The sequence below is a fragment of the Narcine bancroftii genome, chromosome 2, assembly GCF_036971445.1.
Source record: "Narcine bancroftii isolate sNarBan1 chromosome 2, sNarBan1.hap1, whole genome shotgun sequence".
NCBI lineage: Eukaryota > Metazoa > Chordata > Chondrichthyes > Torpediniformes > Narcinidae > Narcine > Narcine bancroftii.
In genome coordinates this window covers 227,762,020-227,775,378 of record NC_091470.1, presented here as the reverse complement: position 1 = coordinate 227,775,378, position 13,359 = coordinate 227,762,020, and the positions used below count along the sequence as shown (strand labels likewise).

Sequence of the window (13,359 nt, the reverse complement as noted above, 5' to 3'; positions counted from 1 at the left end):
TAAATAGCAATTTTTGCTTACTGAGTAGAAAATATTTTAAATTGCACAGCCTTCAGAATGTGCATTCTTGACCAAGGATATTGTACTTCCTGCTTAGGTAGTCTGCGATGAAAATGGTTCCAAGGGCTATGGATTTGTTCATTTTGAGACCCATGAAGCAGCAGAACGAGCCATTGAGAAAATGAACGGCATGCTTCTTAACGATCGTAAAGTGTATGTCATGATTTTAAGTATGCTGACTTACAGTAGAGATTAATGTTTTAGGCTTAAAAATAAAACCTGTTGTATAAAATGGCCTGACATAATATTTATTGTCAAGAATAGATTGTCATGTAAAGAATGACATTGAGCAAAAAGTAAGTTAAAGACATACTTCAAGTACTTGAGGGGTGAATTTGACCAGAAGCCTTTGGTTTTGTCTAGGTGAACATGTGGCTTTGATAATTGTTTGACAATGATAATGCAGGGCAATTGAAGCTATTTTGATATTTCAATGGATATGTACATCTCTTATTTGTACTTCATAGCATTGTCAAATACAAGGAGATATTGGTGCAGACCAGTGGTTCTCAACCTTTTTCTTTCCACTCACATACCACCTTAAGCAATCCTTACTAATCACAGAGCATTGATGGCATAAGGATTGCTTAAACTGGTATGTGAGTAGAAAGAAAAAGGTTGAGAACCACTGATGTAGACAAATACTAGTATGAGCAGTGGTTTTTAAAGAGGGAAAAGAGGATGAGGGGTTGGAATTATATTCTGGAAATCCTGTTGCAGAGCAACTGAAGAGTTGCCTCTCATAAAGTTACTAAGATTAGGGATACCCAAAAAGCAATACAAGGATAGTTCATGATTGTTCTTTCCTTCTTAAAATATTTTTATTGTGTTTAACATAATAATCTGACATACAAAGTCTACTAATGTAACAAAAAGCCTTTCATATCACAAATTAATAGAATGTAATTTAAAAAGTGATCCATGTTTGTTGAATTAACAAAATTATTTAAAATAATTCTTGATAGAAACCAATTGAGTTGCATTATACCAACCCTTGGTCAAAATAGTGTAAATCTGTCCAGTTTGATGATATGATCTAGGACAACTATAATTGAACCTGTATTTAATCAATTAATTTTTTTTAAAAGGAATAAAAAGAAACCAAAAAAAAACTAAATCTAATCTACCCCCTCCCACTAATCAAGGTTACAATGTTTAAAATAAATAGAGGTATGGATCAAGGAGCAACCTTCTTCAGAAACTAGAATCACTGGAGCATTCAAATTACTTAAATCTGCCAATCATGATAGTGTTCTATGAATGAATCCTACATCTTTTCAAATTGTAACTTTCTATCTATAATGTATCTAATTTTCTCCAAGCTTAAATATGACATTACATCATACATGTACACGATCCTTTAACCGGAACCCTTGGGGGACAGCGTTTTCCAAATTTTGGATTTTTCCGGATTTCGGAAAGCCCACCCGAATTGTCCAGTCGCTCGGCAGTCTCCCCCGATCGCAGTCTCTCGGCTGCCCGACTGTCGGTTCCCACTTGCCAGATTTTGGAGCTTTCCGGATTTTAGATGTCTGGATAAAGGATCATGTACCTGTATAATCACTGTGTATGAGTAGGTGGAGAGTTATCTTTCCATTTCAATAAAATGGCTAAAAATACACTGAAACTTCTTTCTCTTGAGATGTAGTCGAAAGTATATCTGGTTCACGAGAAAAATCAAACAAGATAATTAAAGGGCATGATTCTCTTTTATAAAGGTTGAAAAATGTTTTCCCAAAATCTTCTTAAATTGGAACACTTCCAAAATGTGGATCAATGAAGGTTCAAAAATTTTTCACTTCTCACAAAATGGATCGACATCTGTCTAAAAATGATAATTTAAGTTTGGACATGTGTATTCAATGGAATTATAATAATACCTTGCTTGAAATGAAAAATCATTAATCAAACTAAGAGTACCAATCTTCATCTGAAAATATTATATTGAGACACATTCCCAATCAATCCCAGCCATTGAGGCTGATATTAAACCCAATAAATCATTATAAATTTGTGATATCAATCCAATGTGAACTGTAAATGTAAAAATGTATCAAGAATATTTGAATTTGAGATTCAAGGAAAATCATGTAATATTGACTGAACAAAATGCATAATGTAAATATCTAAAGAATTGTCTCTTAGAAAGACTGCTGACAGTTGTTCAGGAGAGTCAGTTATCTCAAATAAAAACACATTTATAAATTTGGATACCTCATCTGTACCATTCCTTAAATCCTGCATCTAATACAGGAGGTTGAAAAAGATGGTCATCTATAATGGGGCCAGCAAGAGAAAAACATAACCAAAAAAATTTCTGAAATTGAGCCCATATTCTCAAACCTATTTCTCATTATCGGATTATGTGTCAGTTCATGATTGTTCTTCAGTTGAAATTGTAATTTTTTTTTGTCATTTCCAAACAGATTTTTGATGAATGTGCTCATCAGGTTTTTTTTAATATCTTTGTTGAAAAATAATTTGTGAAGCTCTTAAATATGTAACATGTTTTTATGTTGGATAATATTTCTGTGTAGCACCTAGCTTTTTTGGCTTTCTACCATGCAAAGATAAGCAATTCAAACTTGGACTTGACGCTCTCTGCAGTTTTGTAGGTCGCTTCAAATCCCGCAAAGAGCGTGAAGCTGAACTTGGAGCCAAAGCAAAGGAATTCACCAATGTATACATCAAGAACTTTGGGGAAGATATGGATGATGAACGGCTGAAAGAAATCTTCAATAAATTTGGTGAGTTTTTTATTACCTTGTAAATTTGGCAAAATTCATGAACTTTGTTTTTCCAAGCAAAGGAAAAATCATTGTTCATTTGAAAATGTTTGCAATATCACTGAATTCTTTTAGGTGGATTCTTAGCCCTACCCATTTCCTTTGATTGGTCAAAAACATTATATTTCCAGACTTCTGGAACGCTTTTCATACCCTGCACGCTTCCTGATCAAGCACCTGCCAGAAAACGTAAATTTTTGGCAACTTGCATAATGCATGGCCTGGAGTTGTAACAACCATACCCTATTGATTTGCATAAATTGTAAGCTGCTTAACCAAGCATCCCCTGTAGAATTTATTTACCAGTGGAAAACTTCAGAGGAGGAGAGAACACAGCACTCCTTGAAGTTTTGCAGTACAGGTGCTCCCTGTCTTCCGATGGTCTGACAGGATTTTTCAAAGTTATGATGGTTAGAATCTATGCTTTGTTTTAAATTCCTATCTGCTCCTGCGCTTACAATATGTTGTACACTATTCTCTTGCATCCTCACTATCCAGCATTTACTTTTAGTTCAAACATTCTTCATTCCCAGAGTGCATTAATGGTTTTTTCAATGTGGAATAAAGGTATTCAAAATTTAATTCTAAAAATGGGTAGGTGCGGTATTCTTTTTCGACTTGTGACAGGATTGCAAGAACATAACCCCATCATAAATTGAGAAGCACCTGTATCTTGTATTGTATAGACAAGGGGCTGACAACCTTTTACCATGCGTGGTTCAAATGGCATTCAATGGTTGAACGGTGAGCTGCACTGATGCTACCAATTTGCGCTTGAACGTAATGTTACCTCACCAATAAAACTTAATAGTAAACCAATTTGTTCAGCAATATGAAAGAGTAAAATTACATCTCACCTGTAATGGCATTAATCCTGTTCAGTTATCGGTTAAAAAGTAGATGAAACCGACCTGCATTGCATTGCATTGAAGTTTTATCATTCTGTGCTCACTTTCATGAACTATGTACATCTGTAAATGTCAGACCATTTACTCTGCGCATGTGCCTAGTCAGGGCACTGGCACGGAGAACATGGGCATTGTAGTTCAAGAGGCAAATGCTTTCAGAACGACACAGCATTAAAACTACTGTATAAAGTCCTGTAGTTTCTGATTGACCCTGGACTAAATGTAGTACAGGGTCGCATTTACACAGTCCTTTAAATGGATAGGAAGGGGTGACAGGTGGGAACTGTTCTTTGCTTCCATTCAGCTGAAAACACCAGGAGATTGACAGCTGGATATGTTTAAATGCATTTATGATCTGTTCCGACTTGCATACAAATTAGACTTAAGGACAGACAGGAAAGGAACTCCTTTGTAACCCAGGGACTACCAGTACGTGGTACTTTTAGATTGGGTTGCAGGCTGGATAAATTTGGATCAGGCCATAGGTTGCCATCCCTGGTTTAGACATTTGTCATGGCTGCTTGGTATAGTGATCGACTGCTCATTTGATGGTAGTTTACATGAAAATGCTTTTCACTTACAAATAAACATGATGTGTCAATTTTAAAATTCCAAAATGATTACATTATTTGTTTCATTACCTGATAACACTAGTTAATTATTTACTTTTGTAACTCGAGTACAAAGTACACGCAGTGAAAGAATGAAGATAGTTCTCAGAATTTGATGGTGTTTCACTGACCAGGATCCCAGAAGGGGCATATCTGCAAATTGTTAGATAATAATTAATAGGTAAATTAGCTAATTGGCAGCAGCCAATAAAAAAGTAAGGATTGAGTAAAACAACTAACATTAGGATGGGTCATTGTTAGCATGTGGAGTTGAGGTATTGGCATGAAGTGACAGAATATGTAGCTGAGGTATTGGGAGTGGCAGCAGCTCTCGATGGAAAAAAGGCTTCAGCTAGAAGACGCAGGTAAGAGCATGTTTTTGAGTACAGCTTTTCGACAACAAAGTGCCATGTGAGAAGTATCAAGTTTAGGAGACTGCTGAGTAGAGGTTCAGGTAAGGTCAGTAAAAGCAGTGGGAATAGTGGTCAGCACAGTGGTATGCTCCACTTACAGCACATGGGAAATAGAGGAGACCTTTAGTGCCCTGATGACTTGACCTGCGAGAAGAGAAGTGCACCCTGCTGCAGCTCTCTTGAGATGAAGGGTGAAACAGCCAAAATTATGGTACACCGTGGTACCAATGACTTATAAGAAAACAGAGGAGTCCCTTAATTGTGAATATACGGAGTAGGGAAGGAAGCTAAGAAGCAAGACTTCCGAGTAATCTCCAGATTTTGCTACATGAGCCTTGCGAGGTTAAGAATATGGCAGGTGAATGCAGGCTGAGAAGTTGATTCAGTGGAGAGCAGTTACGTGATGGAGTAGTGGCTGGTAGGGGAATACCAGCCCTCTCCAGAAAAGAAGAAATAAAGTGAAGAAAATACAAAACATAACAAATAAAAGATAAAGTTTTAGAGAAAAGAAAGAAAATGACACCCAAGAAGGAAAAGGTAAAAACAATGGGGGAAAAAAGAAAAGGCGCCAGAAGAGAAAGGAGAAGGCCTTACCTGCATGAAGAAACCGGGAGCTGTCGTGGAGAAGAGAACCCGTTCTCTGAGGTTGGTGACGACCCCTCAGAGTCATGACCCCACCCCCCCCCCCCCCCCCCCCCCCCCGGCTGCTGGACTGCTAAAATGAATCTCAGAGCCAAACAAAATTGCGCAACTGCTCATGCGCAGTGCGCTTACTAAGGAGAAGGAGAACACCGAGGAGCAGGCAAACACAACATGACCAGCTGAGGGATGCCTGACACCAGGGCTCTCAGCTGGAAGAATTGGAAAACGACAGGAAAGGAAGTGAAAGGAAAGAAGATCAGTAACAGGAGGCCCAACAAATGAGCAGCTCAAGAAGAAGAGGACCAACAGCAAGAAGCCAAGCAAGAAGAAGCCCAGCAAAGTGAGACAAGCAACTCATCAGGAAAGTCAGAAGAGACACAGATACAAGGAAGAGAAGAAGAAGACACAAACACAGGTACAGACACAGAAGAAGAGGAAGAAGAAAGCCAAGATCTGCACAGAGAAATAGAAGGTAAAACAGATGGACAGAATATAGATAGTTTTTTTTTCAAGAACAAATGAGAGCATTAAAAGAATGGTTGACATTAGAATTTGGTGAAATTAAAAGAAAAATGAAAAGTACGTAAGAAAAAGTGAATAGAGCTGGTCATGACAGAAATAGGGAAAAGATTAGAAAATGTGGAAGAACGAGAAACGGCTGTAGAAATGGAAGTGAATGACTTGAGAGGAAAATTGGAAGAAAGTGATTAAAAAAGTTGGTCACAAGAGTTGTTAGCTCAGAAAATTGATATGTTGGAAAATTATAGTAGGCGATAAAACATAAAAATGGTGGGCCTAAAGGAAGATGAAGAAGGCACAGATATGATGGAATTTATAAAAGAATGGATCCCAAAAGTAATGGAAATGACAGAAATACAGGAAGGAATGGAAATAGAAAGAGCTCCGAAACCACAGAAGGACGAGAATTTGCAGAACACCTGCAGGACAGAAGGAGAGATGAAGATATGTAACAAGAATGAAGAACGGCAATAAAATATACATAAAGATGTAAAAATAATGTATATGTAAGAACTAAAGAAGGGAAAGAGAAAGGAAGTAAGGGGAAAAAGAGAGGGTGAACTTTGTTATATGTGTGTTTATAAAAAAAAAAGTCTTTTCGGGGGGGGGGGTGTTGGGTGGGAGAGAATAACCGTCACTGCGAAATCAGTTGACGCTTGCGAGCAGGTTCGCAGTCCAAATGGAGAGGGGAGTTGTGGTTGCCCAGCAAAGAATAAGGGGCAACTCAGGGGAGGGGGGGGGAACATTTGGGGCTAAGGGAATATTGGATGTGGGAGTTGTTGAAGTATTATGTTTTAAATGTGTTGTCATACATTCAGTTTAAAAAGGGAAAACTGAGAGATGAAAATGGGGAGAAGGGGGATGGTGGTGGTGAGGAAGCGGAAATGAGGTGTAAACAGGATATGAGATGGCCATGTTGAATTATATGACTATAAATATTAATGGAATACATAACCAAATTAAACAGAAGAGGCTATTTACTGAAAAAAGAAAAAATAGACATAGCATTTGTGCAGGAAACGCATCTAACTGAAGTGGAACATAATAAATTAAAGAGAGACTGGGTAGGGCATGTAGCGGCAGCATCATATAACTCAAAAGCCAGAGGTGTAGCTATATTAATTAATAAAAATGTACCAATCAAAATAGAGGAGGAAATAATAGATCCAGCAGGAAGGTATGTAATGATAGTGTCAGATATATTCAAAATTTTGGAATTTGCTCAATATATATATGCACTTAGTGAAGAGCATCAAAAGTTTATGCAAGTTATTTTTTTGAAGATTTTAGATACGCAAGGGAATATATTGATAGGAGGGGATTTTAACCTTAATTTGGACCCAAAGTTGGATAAAACTGGACAAAAGACTAGCAAAAAGAATAAAGTGGCCAAATTTATGGTTAAATCAATGCAGGAAATGAAACTTATGGATATATGGAGGAGGCAGCATCCAAGGGAGAAGGAATACTCATTCGAGTAGGCATAAAACATACTCAAGGATTGATATGTTTTTGTTGTCAGCCCATATTCAAGGGAGAGTTAGGAAAACTGAATATAAAGCTAGATTGCTATCTGATCATTCACCCCTGTTATTAGTAATCCTGTTATTAGGACATCCCACCAAGAACATATCTTTTTTCTTTCTTTGGCTTGGCTTCGCGGACGAAGATCCATGGAGGGGGCAAAAAGTCCACGTCAGCTGCAGGCTCGTTCGTGGCCGACCAGTCCGATGCGGGACAGGCAGACACGATTGCAGCGGTTGCAAGGGAAAATTGGTTGGTTGGGGTTGGGTGTTGGGTTTTTCCTCCTTTGCCTTTTGTCAGTGAGGTGGGCTCTGCGGTCTTCTTCAAAGGAGGCTGCTGCCCGCCAAACTGTGAGGCGCCAAGATGCACGGTTTGAGGCGTTATCAGCCCACTGGCGGTGGTCAATGTGGCAGGCACCAAGAGATTTCTTTAGGCAGTCCTTGTACCTTTTCTTTGGTGCACCTCTGTCACGGTGGCCAGTGGAGAGCTCGCCATATAATACGATCTTGGGAAGGCGATGGTCCTCCATTCTGGAGACGTGACCCATCCAGCGCAGCTGGATCTTCAGCAGCGTGGACTCGATGCTGTCGACCTCTGCCATCTCGAGTACCTCGACGTTAGGGGTGTGAGCGCTCCAATGGATGTTGAGGATGGAGCGGAGACAACGCTGGTGGAAGCGTTCTAGGAGCCGTAGCCAAGAACATATAAATGGAGGTTAAACTCCATGCTACTTAAAAGGCAGGAATTTAGAGAGTTTATTGAACGCCAAATTAAAACATACTTTGAAATAAATACAGAATCAGTGAAAGACAGATTTATATTATGGGATCCAATGAAAGCCTTCATTAGAGGGCAGATAATAAGTTATGTAACTAAGATGAAAAAGGACTACAATCGGGAAATAGAACAGCTGGAAAGGGAAATAGTAAGTACAGAAAAGGAACTAGCAACAAGGGATGATGTAACAGAAAGAGAATTGGCGGACAAAAAAAAAATATGGAACATTACAAATGAATAAGGTGGAGAAGAACATAATGAAAATAAAGCAGAAGTATTACAAGCTAGGAGAAAAAATGCACAAAATACTAGCCTGGCAACTTAAAACAGAACAAGCTAAAAGAACTGTATTGGCATCAAGGTAAAAGGACAAACAAATTACATATAATCCAATGGAGATTAATGAGAACTTTAAGGAATTTTATGAGCAATTTTACCAAACTGAGAACGAGGAGAAAGATGATAAAATAAAGAATTTTTAGCTAAAATTGAACTGCTGAAATTGCAAGAAGAGGAACAAAACCAACTGATAAAACCATTTGAAATAGAGGAAGTACAGGATATATTTAAAAAAGCTGCCGAACAATAAAACGCCTGGAGAAGATGGATTCCCAATAGAATTCTATTAATTCCTCCCCTCCTGGAAGTAATGTACCAGATAGAAGAAACACAAATCTTGCCAGATTCATGCAAGACAGCCATAATTACAGTAATACCAAAGATGGGGAAGGATCCACTAACACCAGCATTATATAGACCATTATCTACTTAATTCAGATTATAAGTTAGCAAAATTATTAACAAACAGATTGGCCAACTGTGTACCAAAAATAGTAAAACAAAATCAAACTGGATTTATTAAGAAAAGACGAACAGCGGATAATGTCTGTAAATTTATTAATTTAATTCTTGCAGTTCAAGGAAGTAAGATGCCAACAGTGGTTGTTGCTTTAGACGCAGAAAAAGCCTTTGACAGGGTAGAAAGGAATTATTTATTCAAAGTATTACAGAGGTTCAATCTACTAGAAAAATATATTAATTGGATTAAAGCATTATATAATGGACCATTGGCGAAGGTGACAGTAAATGGAAATATATCAAACCAATTTAAATTAAGTAGATCAACTAGGCAGGGATGTCCACTATCTCCCTCATTGTTCGCTTTAGCCAAGAACCATTGGCAGAACTGATAAGAACAGAAAAGAAAAGGGATAAAAATAAATGAGGAGTATAAAATCAGTTTATTTACAGATGACATTATAGTATACTTAACAGAACCAGAAATATTAATAAAAGAACTACATAAGAAATTGAAGGAGTATGGAGAAATATCGGGGTACAAGATCAACGCAAATAAAAGTGAAATGATGCCAATGAGTAATGCGGATTATACAGATTTTTAAAAAGAATCGGCAAACACAAGCAATCCGATACCTAGGTATTAGATAATAACTTAAGCCACCTGTACAAACTCAATTATCAGCCACTAATAAAGAAATTGTAGGAAGACTTAGAACATTGAAAAGAATTACTGCTAACATTGATAGGGAGGGTAAATTGCATTAAAATGAATGTCTTCCCAAGGATACAATACTTATTTCAATCGTTACCAATTCCCTTAACAGAGAAATTCTTTAATGAACTAAAGAGATGTTTGTGGAAAGGGGGGAAACCGAGGATAGCATTAGATAAATTAACAGAGAGGTACAATCAAGGTGGTTTGCAGTTACCAAACTTTAAAAATTATTATAGAGCAGCACAATTAAGGATTTATCAGATTTTTATCAAGACAAGGGAAAAAACCAGATTGGACTAAAATAGAGCTAATAAAATAGGGAAGGTACCGGAACATATACTTTATAAGTGGGATGAAAAACTGGTATGATATAAAAGCTCACCAGTATTGCATCATTTACTCAATATATGGAAGAAGATTCATTTAGAAAGGAAAAAAAAAACAAATTACCAAAAACTAAAATTATTATTGATGCAAAATCAGCTAATCTCTTTTATAATAGATATCCTTTCCTTTAAAGAATGGGAGAGAAAAGGAATTAAAAGAATAGGAAATTGTTTTTTGGGAAATAATTTATTAACATTTGAACAAATGAAGTACAAATATGGAATAACTCATGGTACAATGTTTGCATACCATCAACTGAAAGCCTACTTAAAGGATAAATTGGGAAACAGACTGAGATTACCAGAAGGAAGCAGCTTTGAATATGTGATTACAGACACAATGATAATTAAAAGATTTATAATGAACATGTACATCAAGCTGCAAGATAAGGAAAATGATGAAATAAGCTATAAACCCAAACAAAAGTGGGAAAAGGATTTAAACAAAGATTAAAAAATGAAACATGGGAAAAGTTGTGTTCTGGAACTTTGAAGAATATAATAAACACAAGGTTATGCATGATACAGTATAATTGGTTACACAGGTTATATATTACGCCCCAAAAGTTTTTTTTTAAAAATGGGATCCAACATTATCAGATAGATGTTTTCGCTGTAAGGAGGAAATGGGAACAACAGTACATGCAATTTGGGCATGTGAGAAAGTGAAAATGTTTTGGAAAGATTTAAATCAGATATTAAATAAATTCACAAAAAACAACATAACAAAAAATCCAGAGATCTTTCTTCCAAGTAATATAAAAAGTAAGGAATTAGGCCTCAAACTGGATGAAGCGCAAAAAAGATTTGTTATGATAGCCTTAGCTGTAGCAAAAAAATGTATGTCAACTTGGAAATCGGAAGAGAGCCTGAGAATACAGGAATGGTACATGGAAATGAATAAATGTATTCCATTCGAAAAAATAACATATAATTTAAAAAATAAAGTCACATTATTTGAACAAATTTGGGAATCGTACATGGAACATAACAGAGAGGGCTTGCCCCCTAAAGAAGACAAAATGACTTGATCCAGTGTATAAAAGCAGATGACACATTTTTTCTTGTTTATTTTTTCATTGTGTGATGACATTGTTTAATGGTTTTATTGTATTGTATATGTTGAATGTTTATTGGCTTTGGAGGGGGGTGGGAAGGTAAGGGGGAAAAATAGGGGAGAAAATGCCACTGTGTATATTTAAGAGGGAAATGTTTGTATTTTGGTTGATATGGTTCACAGTGTGAAAAATTTAAAAAAAAATTTTAAAGTTGATTCGGAGGGCAAGGGTTCAGATTTGTGGATTGTGACCTTTTCTGGGGAAATGTTGACGTGTACAAAATGAATGGTTACATCTGAACTCAAGGGACCAATAGTCTCACGGGCAACTTTGCTCAGTCTGTTGAAATGGTTTAACCTATATTGATGGGGATAAGCAGCAGTTTGTGGAAATGTACATGCAATGTGCATCGCAATGTGAGAATGTGAAGAAGGACAGGCAATGGATAGACACGAATATAGTTAGTTGAATGAGTTAAAATGGGTGATGAACTTAAGATCATAGCTCAGTATAAGGAATGACCATTAGAAAGTGTGATGTTGCAAGGGCAAATTTTGCTCCTTGACGTCCTTGGGTTTGATGTTTCAAAAGGGATAGGGAGAGTGATAAATGGGAGGAGTGTGGCTTTCCTATCAGAGTTAGTATCTCAGCTACAGAACGGGAGGAAAAAGTATTGGGATCATATACTGAGTCACTGTGGGTGAAAGTCAAACATGAAGGGTCCAAACACTAACGGGAGTCATCTGTTCCCCACGACGACACCCCCGCGCCCATGCCATCTGAATCATTGAGAAGCAGGTACATGGACAGATTTTGGAAAGGTGCAATAATGGTCATGTGACCTCAACTACTCCAATATTGATTGACACCTCCTTGGTTTAAAAGGGTTAGATGGGGCAGAATTCTTCAGGTGAGTAAGAAGATTCCTGACACTGGACAGTCCAACTAGAGGAGAGGCTATATTTGTTCTAGGATGAGACAATCAAACTGGTTATAGACCTCTCAGTAGGTGAGTAATTTGGAGATAGTAACTACAACTCCCTGACCTTTAGCATAGCCATAAATAACACAAGCAAACAATATGGCAAAGTATTTAATTGGGGAGGGCTAATTATGATTCTTAACCATAAATTGGGAGCATAGATATTCTCAGGGAAATGCACAGCAGAAATGTGGATGTTTTGGATTCACATGCATGGGGTAACTGGATAGGTTTGTCTCACTGAGTAAAGGAAAAGATGGTAGGTTAAAGGAATAATGCTGCAAGTGGAGCAGTTAGTCAAGAGAAAGAAGGAAGCTCAAGGTTCAGGAAGTGAAATTCAGGCAGGGATCTTGAATTATAAAGTAGTCAGGGAAAAACAAATTGCATATGGGTGTAAGAAAAATAGAGGGAGAGAAGGATCAGATTGATCATGGAGTTGGCTTATAGGGTGGGGAAATGATGGGCCGAAGGCCCATGCTGTACTGTTCTGTGTTCTGGACTCCTCTCCAATAATGGTTGAGCATGGCTTGAAGGGCTTGTTCCTGTGCTGCTCATCCTATGACATGGCACGGAATTTTCTAGGTGTCCCTTAATGTTGTATCTCTTAATTTGTTTTTCAATGTATTACATTATTTGACCAAGAATGTCTGTGGAATTTTATCTCCTTGTTCAATTTCTTTTTAGGAGCATTCCTGAGTGTAAAGGTCATGACAGATGACAGTGGAAGATCAAAGGGGTTTGGCTTTGTCAGTTTTGAAAAGCATGAAGATGCCCAAAAGGCAAGTTGGGGGGTTTCAAATCATAGCAGGTCCACATGAATACTTCTGAATTTTGCATTTAATTTCCACAGCAAGCGTTTTACTTCCGTCATAAACTATTTTCAACCCTTTGTGCTCCAGGCCATGTGGGAGTTGTCTTTTTGCTACTTCTGGGTGAAGAAGATAAAATTTTATTCTGGATGAGTCATTAATTTATTAAAGGATGCATGAATATTCTCCTAATGTTCTTTTTTTTTTTACCCCCTGCCTTCTGGAGATGTATTTCAAACAGTCGTTCAGCAGGCAAACAAAAATGTAACTTGTAGTTATGCTGGTTTGAAATGCAAGCCCAAGACTGCAACTGGTTTATTTCAGTAGATAAATAATTGCATCAGGACATTTCTTCCCACTTTTAAAAT

General features: G+C 37.3%; 1 protein-coding gene across 2 annotated transcripts in view; it reads left to right on the top strand.

Moving 5' to 3' along the window:
• pabpc1b (poly A binding protein, cytoplasmic 1 b) overlaps nt 1-13,359 on the top strand; it is a 37,079-nt gene that overhangs the window by 10,134 nt on the left and 13,586 nt on the right. For both annotated transcript variants that reach the window (XM_069920436.1, XM_069920437.1), the window contains 3 exons: nt 98-213; nt 2,668-2,807; nt 12,867-12,961. In XM_069920436.1, the coding sequence (XP_069776537.1) occupies nt 98-213; nt 2,668-2,807; nt 12,867-12,961 (351 nt within the window). The remainder of the gene's footprint in view (nt 1-97; nt 214-2,667; nt 2,808-12,866; nt 12,962-13,359) is intronic.